The sequence below is a fragment of the Phalacrocorax aristotelis genome, chromosome 10 (assembly GCF_949628215.1).
Source record: "Phalacrocorax aristotelis chromosome 10, bGulAri2.1, whole genome shotgun sequence".
Classification (NCBI taxonomy): domain Eukaryota; kingdom Metazoa; phylum Chordata; class Aves; order Suliformes; family Phalacrocoracidae; genus Phalacrocorax; species Phalacrocorax aristotelis.
The window spans coordinates 20,696,918-20,709,844 of record NC_134285.1 but is presented as its reverse complement, the minus strand read 5'-3'; the positions used below and the strand labels follow the sequence as shown (position 1 = coordinate 20,709,844).

At 40.6% G+C, this 12,927-nt stretch overlaps 2 protein-coding genes across 2 annotated transcripts in view; one reads left to right on the top strand and one right to left on the bottom strand.

Moving 5' to 3' along the window:
* GANC (glucosidase alpha, neutral C) overlaps positions 1–12,927 on the bottom strand; it is a 29,778-nt gene that overhangs the window by 12,414 nt on the left and 4,437 nt on the right. Inside the window, exons 4-15 of the mRNA XM_075105657.1 lie at positions 12,699–12,826; positions 10,791–10,973; positions 9,886–9,931; positions 8,404–8,470; positions 6,921–7,017; positions 6,327–6,507; positions 5,293–5,446; positions 3,850–4,085; positions 2,703–2,829; positions 1,726–1,805; positions 706–849; positions 205–301 (exon numbers count right to left, since the gene is read on the bottom strand). Coding sequence (XP_074961758.1) covers positions 205–301; positions 706–849; positions 1,726–1,805; positions 2,703–2,829; positions 3,850–4,085; positions 5,293–5,446; positions 6,327–6,507; positions 6,921–7,017; positions 8,404–8,470; positions 9,886–9,931; positions 10,791–10,973; positions 12,699–12,826 — 1,540 coding nt within the window. The remainder of the gene's footprint in view (positions 1–204; positions 302–705; positions 850–1,725; positions 1,806–2,702; positions 2,830–3,849; positions 4,086–5,292; positions 5,447–6,326; positions 6,508–6,920; positions 7,018–8,403; positions 8,471–9,885; positions 9,932–10,790; positions 10,974–12,698; positions 12,827–12,927) is intronic.
* TMEM87A (transmembrane protein 87A) overlaps positions 7,838–12,927 on the top strand; it is a 33,896-nt gene continuing 28,806 nt past the window's right edge. The window contains exon 1 of the mRNA XM_075105669.1: positions 7,838–7,855. Within this exon, the coding sequence (XP_074961770.1) occupies positions 7,853–7,855 (3 nt within the window). The 5' untranslated portion in view covers positions 7,838–7,852. The remainder of the gene's footprint in view (positions 7,856–12,927) is intronic.

The window sequence follows — 12,927 nt, the reverse complement described above, 5'->3', positions numbered from 1 at the left end:
AGTGGTTTGTCACAGGACACAGGTTTTCTGCCTTTAATTTGTACACACTTTGCCAGCCTCTCCTGATTTTTTTAATCACTTGCACTCTTATGAGCTCACTATGTCAGTATTTTTAAGATAGTTTTTGTCCTCTCTAGACTTTACTCCACGCCAAACTTAACAGAACAAAGCAGCATGAAAGGTATCCACCTAGTCCTTACTTACCATACTTCTGTGATCCAGCAAAGAAAGATCGTGTGAGGACAAATGGTCTCTCTTTTCCTGCAGAACGTCTGATGAGTCCTTCTGCAGTTGCCATTTGCTGAAAATCATTAATATAAAAGTCAGGTAGACAAACTCTATAATTAGGATGTTTGCTACACTGCCTTTTTAGCTCTTCCAAGGCAGGAGAATTAAGAAATCTGTTCCCACAAATAATACCTATTATCAAAACAACACTTTCTTACAAGGATATATTTGAAAAAAAAAATATTATTAATACTGTGTAGTCACAGCCAACGTCACTTACGTTGCTGTGGTAGAGAGGCATGGATGTTGTCACATTTTCTTCTGACCAATCACAGAGTTTATTTAAATACAGCAACATCCAGCATAGCAGAGTTTCAGTCCTTTATGGAGGTTACAGAATACCTATTATCGTGTAAATTACCACAATAGACATACTCCATGAGAATAACTGCTGGTTTGTGTCTCCAGATGCTCTACCTGATAGAATCCATAGAGGTTGTGTACTTCCCGATGCTCCCAGTTGTTGTAGTGCACAGCATCTTTCTGCATTGTTAGTTCTGCCCCTCTGAAGACTGAAGGCTCGTTCATGTCATTCCATACAAAGAGGATATTAGTGGATCCCTGTGACACAGGGTTGCAATTAGGACATAACAGAGCCATTGGTGTGACTTAGTGTGTTTATCTCTAGTGTGTGTCAGACCAGTCTGGTCTGACAGCAGCAGCAAAGCAAGACATGGTAATTACACTGTGGTCACACGAGAGCTGCCAGTCATTCATCTCATCTCTCTCGGTGGCCCTTTGGTCAGAGTGGCAGCACACAAGCCCACTTGATTTTTGCAATTCTTACAAAACTTGGTAGGTACTTGCTATTCCTGTCTGCTGGTGAGGGAAAAGAGAAGTACTAAACAGCCATGAGTCAAAAATCAGAGAAGGCCAGAAGAGAAAAACTGGAGAGGAAAAGCAGCATGGGAAATGTCTGCTACGCATGTCTACGAGCGGAGTAGTTTCAACAACCCTCCTGCAATGCAGAACTTCAGGGCAGGGGGCAGAACTGGAGGTCAGCATTCACCCAGCAGCATTCACCCAGACACTTCCAGTACTAGGCAGGAGTGCTAGAAGGAAGGTCAGGGTGAAGTGATCTTGAGCTATGAGAGAGCACTCCCACATCATTCCTTGTGTGCTATCATGGTAGTAAAAGCTGGAATTGCAGCAGCTGTGTTAGATTATGGGTTGCTAGAATGCCTGCAGTTTGTCCATCCTGCTGCTGCAACTAAGTGAGCAGGTTCACTGGTGGCATATGGATTCCAACTTTCTTAGTGTAGACAAGTCTATGGAGAAAATTCTTCTGTGGTACTTCAGCTTATTGAGACATTTCCTCTTCATTATGACAATAGAGCTACAAAAGCCACCAACTTGCTTAGCCAGTAGTTTATCTTCTTGCTTTTCCCCACTTTCAGGCTTTCTGGGATATGTAGATCAGAGGAAATAAATACATACCTTGTATGTTTTGAAAGCAAATTGATCTCCATACCATCTTCGCACTTCAGGATTGGTGAAATCCAGGTAACAAGAGGAACCTGTGGATGTAGGAGATCCCAACTATTTACCTGATTTTAAGAGCAAGCATGCATTGTCTCTGCACCTAAATACCTAAATGCTTTCCATAATGGGCAGCAATAATGAGGTCGCTATTGTTTCTGAGACAAAGCTCAAGAGCAAATTCCAGGTTGACTTGAAACTCAGTACACCCCTTGCCACTTTCTGCAGACCAACACAGGTAGATTCTGGAGGTCTGAAGCTGAACACTATTTAAGGATGACTGCTAGCAGTTTGAGATACATTCAGATTTGAACAGGGAGAGACAGCACCTCTGGTATTTTGAGCTCAAACAGGGAAGTGTCACTGAGAAACTGAGTAACTACACCCTGCCATACTACTAGAAGTTATAAGATGTCCTTGATTCTTCCCATATTCATTCTTTGCTAGGATTGTAAGCTTTCCGTCTGCAAAGAAGGGGGACAACCTCGTTTGCCTCCGTGCAATGAGATCTCCTGATGAAAAATAACATGTCAAATCACTATATTATGACTGAATCAAAGTCTTCGGTTTCAGGATTCACTTAATTTCATCCAGCCTACATAAGCTGTGCTCACTGCAACAGGCCAGCCTGCATTTCTGTTACCCGAGACCACCTGGGAAAGTGATGGCTCTTCTGATCAACAAAGCCAACTTTCTTAGCTCTAGACGCTGGGACTATCTGCAGAGCCAACAGTATAACAGAGGAAGTTGTACAGCTCAGGCAGTTAGGACACGACTGCACCAAAGAAACAACAAATTATTTGAAATTATGAATAATTATAAAAAATGCAAGGAATGTAAGAATTTAATTCCACTTCCTTGGGTCCCAAATTAAACTATTCTGCAAAATTTTTAAAATAAACAGCTTGAAATATAGAAGCAGAGTGGTTTTTTACCTGGCCAACAGATGCCTTCAAAATCTCGTCCATTTCTGTCTTTCACAAAATATCCCTTGTCTTTTGCCTGTGAATACAGGGTATACGTGGGATCAACCTTAATGTGGGGATCTACAATGACGACAAGCTGCCAGGATAAGAAAATAAAATGCATCATGAGCATCACCTGTATGGATTAAAACAGTAAGAGTTCACTTTTGATAAAAGGCAGATAATGATTTCACTTCAGGTAAAGAAGGTAGCTGTGTCACTAATTTTAGAAAGCAGTTACCAGTTCTTGTACTGTGCTAGACTTATGTATAACAGCTGAATTTATAAGGAGGGCATGAATTCATTCTTACTCCTCTGAAATAAGGGCCCCAAACCATTTTTTCAGATAAAAGCAAGTACCCCAACCCCTTAAAACACCATGTTTAATTTACTGCTGTATTTTGTGAATGGGAAAATATCTGAGTTCCATGTTCATGTCTGCTTCAAGTCATTTGCCTTAAGATATTTAAGTATATCTTAGTTTGTATAGCATACAACAGCAACACAAGTTTCTAGTTTTTTTAAACAACCACTTATTGTATTTTGCAATCACTTTCTGCTTCCGTTAACTGCCTTGCTGCTGAGAAAGTAAAGCTAGTAAGAAAGTAATAAAAAATTATTAATTGTTATTATATAATAGACCACACATCGTACCAGGACTTCACCAGAAGGAAAAAACGTTTAGTTTAGGGTAAGTAATTGTATCAACAGAAAGGACAAATCTCAGTTAGTATAAGCGGAAAAAGTATTATCAATACAAAGAAAAGCTGAAGCAAGGATAGCAACTACCAATGGTGAAAGCTTGTGTTAAGTAAAAAAATTTTCCACTGTGCCCATCAAGGACAGCACAGAGCTGCTTCTGTAAGATGGAGCTTCACATGGGTCGAACAGCCTGATGGTCAGGGTACAGAAGAAACTATGAAATAATAAAACGGCACGAGGAGCTGAATTAAACAGGATAGCTGGTGCACTGGAAATATCACCAGACCACACCACAGTCTAATTTGCCCTGTTATAGTTGAACTGTTTGCAGTATCTGAAGTACCTTGCTTAAAGCTAGATTGGGTAGATTCACACTACAAAGAAATATTTTCTTTCTTCCTGCTATATTATTTACCTTTCGTTTTTTCTTCCTGAGATGTTCTTGCATCTTTCTAGGGTTCTGGAATTTCTTTTTGTCCCAAGTAAAATACCTCTTGCCATCTGTGTGCTCTATGTCCAGCCATATCACATCAAAAGGAATGTCATGTTCATCAAAGCCAGCATCTACTGCCTTGACATCTTGCTCATCCTCATAATTCCAGCGGCACTGATGGTAGCCCAGAGAAAAAAGGGGGGGCAGGGCTTGAGTGCCTAGGGAGAATACATGAATAAAGACAGCACTGTTAACGCCCTTCAGGATTTTATCTAGACACTCTGCAAAAGTTAACATGATTAATATGTATCTGTCTGGAGCTAGGGAATGCTGACCTAAAGTTGAGTCTAGAGCATATTGTTCATACCAAAGTGACTGAACTTTTGAAATAACAAACATTACAATGGGCTCAACAGCCAGAAAGAGCAGATAATACAAGAGTGAGATGCAACTTGCTGTTCCATGATGTTGAAGTGTTATTCCAGTAACCAATATATATTCTTTTTTCAAATGTAAAAATAATCTAGATTAGCTTGACTGTCACTAATGCAAACAATTAAACAGATTTTAATCAGTAGAATGCAATTCCTGTGACTGCTTGAACCCGAGTAGTGTAAACAGGCCCACAGGTGCTGCAGTACAAGGAGAATCATGGAATTGCAATTGTTAGGAATTTTTAAAATTAGAAAACATGTACATATGTATGCATATGGCAAAAGGGAGCTGGGAAAATATCCCAAGTGTGCACTTCTGCTTGGTGAGTCCTCTTGTGATCTGGCTACTTGCCTACTCCTGTTCAGCTGAACTACATTCTCTCCATAACATCAGTGCAGCAAATAATCATTGCTAACACACTAAGGAACTACCAGGGATGTTTCTGTGCTTTTAATTCTCTTTAGTACATAAAGAATTTTGCTTTCATAAAATGATAGTCCTCTTGCCTCCATTTTTTAGTCTCTTCCCGAGCCTCTCGCTTCTCTCCTTTCCCAGATCGGCATGCCATCTCTGCTCCCTTCCCTAATGGACGCACTGGACAGTTACCTATCTTCTTTCTCTACTGTCCAGGATGCATTACTCCACAACTTCAGGCTTTTCTCAACATAAGGTGGCCTGCCTTGATGGTGACTGGCAGTTCTAGCCCCATGTCTCCTCTCTTCCTATAAGGAAGCGGTTTTAGATAGCAGTAACTATGCTGGCTTCTCAATTAGGGCCAAGTTTGACCAGCTGGAGGTGCAAGGGAAAACAAGGATGGAAGCATGTCTTCACAAAGCACCAGCCTTAGCTCTACAAACTGCAGTTTGGGAACAACTGGCCTCCTACACACAACATATTACATAAATATTAACCCACTCTTGGGTACAGCATGTTCTTCAGAGAATCTCCCAGGTGAATGTGCCATACTGAATCCGATATGTGAGTTAATACCTGTCAGTTGTGCAAACTGCTTGAAGATATCAAATGCAGTGGGTCCCATCAGCAGGAAAACATCAATGATCCCACTTTCTGACATCCAGCGCACATCAGTTAGAGGCACTGCTCTCTGCTTAGCAGTCTCTGCAGCAGATTCAGATGATGTGTGCTTTGAAGGAAACCGTGGTAAAACTGAGTATCTCTCTCCATCAAACTTCTGTTCAATGAAGGAGCAAAGATGGAAACCCACAAAACCCACTAACACATACCTGGCAAGTATGAGGAATACACACTGAACGTTTCTTATATATCCACCACAAATCGTTTACCTTGCATACTGCTTATACAAAATACAGAGTAATAGTTATTGAGGAAAAATGGGTAATGAGGAGCAAAGAAATTAAATCTTTTCTGTAATTAAAGACTATGCATTTTCTGCAGGATTTTTGAGTAGTATCTATAACTATACCATAAGTAATAAAGAAAATTAATAGTTTTAACCATGTAATGAAGTGCTGGAATAAAGCAATATTTTTTTTCACGGTTTCAATTTTAACAGAATTCATATATTTGTGTTTGAGGAGTTGAGTGAGTTCATTTCCTGAACATTTTATGTTTCTTGAAGGTCAATTACATTGCACAGAAGAATGAGCTTGTTAAGCAGAAATGTGTGGCAATTCCAACAATTTAAAAATGCAGAAAAATTCCTCAAATCCAAGATTATCAAGATTTTTGTCCACCCTTTTTTCTGCCTGCTACATCTACCTGTGTAGGTATTTTCTGCTCCAACATTACATATTTCCTCTGCCTTCTCTTGGAGAACTGTTAAAATACAAGTTCTATAACTTGACTCTTGAAAGGTGTCATCTTGTTCTTTTCAGTGGTTTAATACAATAAATTTAGCAGTAGGGAGGACAGGAGGAAGAGACTGATAATTCTTCATTAGGGAGCAAAAGATAAAATCTCCAATATCGTTGCCACATTGCTGTTGGCCCTGCCCAGGAGTGCTTTCTTTTGTTATTGAATTCTGAGGAAAGTGAACAACTCACCTCAGCTACTGCCTTTGTACTAATATCCACCAGTGTTTCTGAAGAGTTCAGCCAGAAAATCCCTGAAGTTCTGTTAGGCTTGTGTGCCAAGAGAAGGGGCACCGAACCATAAATGCCTATTTTGTCATGAATCTTGTGGCCGAAGATATCCAAATTATAAAGCCGGTAGGCATCACCATCACTAGGACAGACAGAGAGATGTGTCTGTTATATGTAAGCATCCTGCACTAGGACAGTTTTAGCTTTATTGCCATCCCACTAAACTCAGTGAACGCTCAGTGAACACTCTGTATTATGGTCTTTCGTTTAGCATCCAGAGCTGAAACGTGGACTAGATTACTGCTTCTTTGCTTTAGTCCTAGCTATCTGAATCAAACGATATTTTTGCATCCAGTAAGACTACTGCTCATTTGCTCTAACAACTTAGTCCCCATGGACAGGGGCTATGATTCAGCTTGCTGTATCATTAAACTAAAATATATACTATATAATATACACATCTCAAGCTGTTGTCTGCATTAAATTATTAAGGCAATGTTACAGCTCTCCTCTACAAAAACAATACTGCTTTCACTAACAATCTGCTACCTTTACCTGGTGTTTTTGAGAAGAAGTGCTTCTGTGTGTTGTGGTATTCCATAAACATGGTCAAATCCATGTAAAGAGAAGTCCATGCCTACCGAACTAGGACCTGTGGGAATAACGTTAAAAGAGAAAACCAGAGAGTTCTATTCTCAGGCTTAGCTGAAAGCAACAGAGCAGAGCAACCTAGCTGAAAAAAAATATTAAAAAGCAGGTTTTAATAATTAGTTCTTTCATACTTGCTTTCAACTTCTCTTTCATTATTACTTATGTACTATAGAGGTAATGTTTTAGACAGATTTTATTATATTTATTTTGATTTTGGTCTGCTTAAGAAGATAAAATTAATCACTTCAATAGAAAAAAATATATATAATAGTGGGTCATTTCTTTATTCTGTAGTGAAACTGCGTAAAATTATTTCCTGTTTCTATCCCTGTACCTACAAGCCAAGCTTTGCAGCACTGTGGTACAGCAGAGTGGACTTTAGAGTCAGTTGCCTGTTTTCTACTGCTCTTCTCTTCAGCCTCAGCCAGGGGAGTAGCATGAATAAGAGCCTCTGCCAGTGATATCATCTTGTCACATTACTGAATCCAGAGCAACTTTTGGCAGGTGACCAGAGATCCTGTAGACTGACAAGCAGTGGCTTCAGGATGAAGACCTGACCATATGGACTTTACTCCTCCAACACAGAGAAACAGAAAAAACCATGATGCTGGCCTAACACATTAGATACAGCATGAACAACATGGGCAACAGCTTTCTGCCCCTCTGTGTCTTGACTGTGAACTGAAGAATCCCCTGTCACCGAAAGGAAGCTCTTTCAGACTCCTCTCTCCTGGCTGCAGCTGCTGGGTAGCGCTGGTTGATATGAAAGTGGGCATGACAGTGGTAATGGACAAAGCTAACCAACTCAGTGCAGAATACAACTGGACAGACAGCAGATGGTAATAAATTTTGGTAATTATTAATTTAAATTGTATTTGAGCTACTGACCTACAGGTTTCTATAACCTTCTTTCCTTTCTTTAACCTATTGCCTTTTGTAGTCCCTCACTTACAAAGAGTTTTTCTGTGACAATTGTTAATGCTTGGGTATCATGATTTCTGATATGTTGTGAGAATAAATTACAAGTGAAATCAATGTTATGTGCTGATACTAAAAGAGAAAAAAAGGAAAATAAAAAGGAAATAACGCATTGTATACCAGTCAGCCAACACAGACAGGGTTATGCTATGTCAGAAATGGTACACAGTGAGCTGACAAAATGGGTCACATTTAATATGTTCCCTCCTGAACAGAAATCTAATGAATACTTCCAGTACTTTTGTCAAGTTTGTTACCCATCACTGATATCTGATGGGCAAGTTAAAAGAAGGAGCAAGTGAGACACTGATAAATGTTAAACAGCTAAACAGAAAGCAGACAGAAATATGAATGAATGCAGCTATATACAAAGCAGTAAAGCTGTTTTCAGAACTGGGCTGAGACTTACCATGAGCTTTGATGTCTAAGAAGCTGCCAAATTTCTCTTGCCAGAGACCTAGATTCTCTTGTTTCTCCTGCATAAACAGAAACACATAAGTCTAGCAAATGCAACTGGACACACAACGTATTCTAAGAAAAATGTGTTTATGCACATGAGATTTGTACATTGTTAACTGGGTTGTTTTTTTGCTAAATCTGGTTAATATAACACAATTCAGATTCTGCTGCAGGAATTGACACTGAAGAACTGATGTGTTAGTGTAGCACACATGCACTCTGCTACAGCATAAAAGGAATATCTAAAGTCTTGGATAGAATCATAGAATGATAAAATAGCCCAGGCTGGAAAGGACCTCAAAAGATCATCTGGTCCAACCTTTCATGGACAAGGGAGCCTAGATATTATCTCGCACCCTGTCCAATTGCACCTTGAAACCTCCAGCGATGGGGGACTCTACCATGTCCTGGGGAAGGCTGTTCCAGTGAATGATTGCTTTCACTGTAAAAAATGGCTCTCTTCTGCATGTTGAACATGATTACGAAATGCAAAGATTGCACAGATGGAACCAAACAGGAAAACCTGTACAAACAGAAACCAGCACACTGCCCTGAACAGTAAGGGTCAGACAACAAAAAAAACTCTCCAGGCTCTCCAGGGTCCTCTGTGTGTAACTCACTTTTAGCCTCCTCCAAATTTTGAGCATTGTGCCCTGCCATTCATTGTCCTAAAATTTCCACTTTTTGAAGTGTCTTTCCTGGTCTTCTTTTCTACATTAACCCCAGAAGTGGATGTGGCCTCTTGCAGCTGCGTGACTCCCCCAAAGCATGCACACTCCCTGGCAGAACCCAGAGTTCAGACACAAGCATGCTGAAGAAGCATATCTCCTGCCATTTATAACAGGACGGTGGAGTAAGCAGCCACCTGCTCTGCAGGAGGCTAAAATTATATCATGGGCATAACTCAGCCTCCCGAGAAAACTGGTATGTGCCTTTATGCACTGCCAGGACCTGGTCTCTTTTCAGAGAGAATCTTACTTCTGTATTAAGCATGAATGTATGCAGAGGCATATTTTTTGGACTGTTATAAAACAGGTCTTGTTGTTTTGAAATTCTCTTTGCAATGAACAGGGAATTTGAAAATGACCAAATATCACCATAAAAATCCCTTTTACACATCTACTCCAAACCAAATGAGAGAACAAAAAAGAAAGAAAATCTATATAAAAAGGCCATGGAAAAATATTTTTGAGCCAGATCTACCTGACTGATGCCTTCTACAGCCCTGGTAAAACACATAAACCTTTATTCAACTATGAATTTACAAAATATCTCAATATGAAATAACAGGTCCTTTTTGAATTTCACTGGAAAGGGTTTAGGCTATGTTTGTACACATAGTATGAGAAGAAATCATGCACATGTGATTCCCATTAATCAATTATCTTTTCTAGAAAATATTCATGCTGGAATTGGAGTAAGCGTGGGTTACCTTAGAGTAATCACTTGCTGCCTCCTCATTTTCTGCTGTAGGTTTTCTAGTGAAACAAACACATAGAAATAATCAGTTTATTGTTAACATAAGGAAGGATTTCAAAGAGAAAATTCATACAGCCTTATGTATTGCCTTATACATTCTGACTATTCTGAAAAATTCATGTCATTGTTGAGAGCTCTAATTGGCAAATAATTTTAATATTCAGTGTCTTAAAATAACCTTCACCCCATATTTGAGTTAGGTTGACCCCTGGCCTTTCACATTTATTCCTATCTGTGTCAGTGTTTTACCTGCCCGGAAGATCCTCACTTCTTTGTTGTTCTCCATTAAGGGCTCTCTATTAATTATAATTTTTGAAATAATGGTCTCTAGGAGAGTCGCTTGCTATGCTCTTTTCCTAGTCATGACATGTCCTGCACTGTGGTTTCTCACCCTTTCAGCACTTTGCAGTAGGATTGACCTGTAAAATCTTGCAGCTATATGGCACATTGTAAGTTGAACAAAACTTACTTCAAGAGCTTATATGGTGAATCAAACTTACCTATAGAGTAAGTTTAGTCATAAAAGGAGACAAAACTAATAACCTCATCATATTACCATCACTCATTCCCAAGAAAGACAAGGGTAACAGGATACTTCAGTGCTTTACAGAATTGGCCATTAGCTGATGACAGCATTTTGTGCATGGCTGCTGTAAGGGATTAAAACAGTCTGCAGCTAAATGACCTAGAATTTCTTTGTTAAATTTTCACCATTGTACTTACTGGTATGAAGTAAAGGAGAAGACAGATTTCAATGCATAAAAGCTTCTATCATAGAAATTGCAATTCCACAGAATTTTTTATCTTCAGCTAGAGCACAATCAATACATACTACAATGTGGTAGACAGATACTGTACCTATCACTGGGAGGTGGTTGTAGGTGCTCAAAATATAACAATCCATTGGAATTCATGCTCAGAACAGTCTCACCCTTGGACTGTACCTCAATCTGGAAGGGATTTGCTGTGACTTGAAGTTTGTAGTCCTCATTAACGCTCAACACCACCAAAATACCTGCCTCCTTCTGGGATAAAGAGAGTCTGGCAAATGAAAAGCAACAACAGCACTATATCAATCAGCAGCACATGAAATCTACTGTAATTAAATAATAACTTGAAACAAAAGATGGGCTGAGAATATCCACATACATTATAAAACCTCAAGGTCAATGTTGCAGCAAAGAACCCCAGAAATACATGCTGTGTTCAGGGTTCACTGAACAGTGCAACAGGTGGCTACAGAACTGCCATGAAAACTATCCAGAGTTTGCATTCACAGAATCACAGAATCCCAGGTTGGAAGGGACCTCAGGGATCATCTAGTCCAACCTTTCTAGGAAGAGCACAGCCCAGACAAGATGGCCCAGCACCCTGTCCAGCCGACTCCTGAAGGTGTCCAGTGTGGCCGAGTCAACCCCTTTCCTGGGGAGATTATTCCAATGGTGACTGTCCTCACTGTGAAAAATTTCCCTCTGGTGTCCAGTCGGAATCTCCCCAAGAGCAACCTGTGTCCATTTCCCCTTGCCCTCTCCATGTGACTCCGTGTAAAAAGGGAGTCTCCATCTTCTCTGTAGCTGCCCCTTAAGTACTGGTACATGGGGATGAGATCCCCTCTGAGCCTCCTTTTCTCAAGGCTGAACAAACCCAGCTCTCCCAGCCTACCCTCGTATGGCAGCTTCCCAGTCCTCTGATCATCTTGGTGGCCCTTCTCTGGACCCCTTCCAGCCTGGCCACATCCTTTTTGTATAGCGGGGACCAGAACTGCACACAGCACTCCAGGTGTGGCCTGACCAGCGCTGAGTAGAGCGGGATAATGACTTCTTTCTCTCTGCTGGCGATGCCCTTTTGGATGCAACCCAGCATCCTGTTGGCCTTCTTGGCTGCAGCAGCCACTGTTCGCTCATGTTGAGCTTCGTGTCCACCAGGACCCCCAGGTCCCTTTCCACAGAGCTGCTCTCCAGCCAGGTGGATCCCAGTCTGAGCTGCACTCTTAGATTATGTTTTCCCAGGTGTGTGACCTTACAATTCTCCTTGTTGAACTTCATAAGGTTCTTGCTGGCCCACTCTTCCAGCCTATCCAGATCTCCCTGCAGAGCAGCTCTCCCTTCTGGAGTGTCTACTTCCCCGCTCAACTTGGTGTCATCAGCAAACTTAATCAGGCTACACTTGATCCCGTTATCCAGATCTTATAAAGATATTGAATGACATTTGGCTCAATATCGATCCCTGGGGGACTCCACTAGTGACACGTTGCCAGTTTGAGAAAGAGCTATTTACCACCACCCTTTGGGTGCTGCCTGTCAGCCAGTTTCCCACCCACTGCACAGACCACTTGTCTAGGCCATAACACATCAATTTCTCCAGGAGGAGACTGTGGGGGACCATATCAAAGGCCTTGGAGAAGCCCAGGCAGACAATGTCCACTGCCCGCCCCATGTCAACCAGGCATGCTATTCGTTTCACAATAGCAAGTAATGCCTTAGGTAAAACGATGCATCATAACAGGTAGGCTATCTTCTGACTGGGTCAAACAGCCTCAAGTTTCTGAAGTATATATTCTGATGTATATAATAAAAACCTTTTCCTATGTATTTAACATGAATTTTTGAAAGTAAATTAACCGCGTGCATTTTTATTTTCTCTTCCTGTAACAACTTTGTATTGTAGAGAGACAACTGTAGTGTCGTGCAAATGAGAAGGGAAAACACTCTTGCAAATGAAGCTGTATAAGTTACTAAGGTGCTAAACCATCTTCCCATCACTTACCTCTGGGTGGTAGGTTCCTTTATAAGAACATCAGGAACTTTGTATCTTGCTCTGAGAGGAGCTGCCTCGTCAATTTTAAGCCTGAAAATATTGCCTTCTATTTCACAAATTTCTACTTGTAGAAGAACCTGGGAGCAAACAAACAGATAAACTGGTAGTGATAACAAATACCAACTTACTTTTCAACTCAACATCACCACCTACTGTCTGGAAAAAACCATGCCTGCTT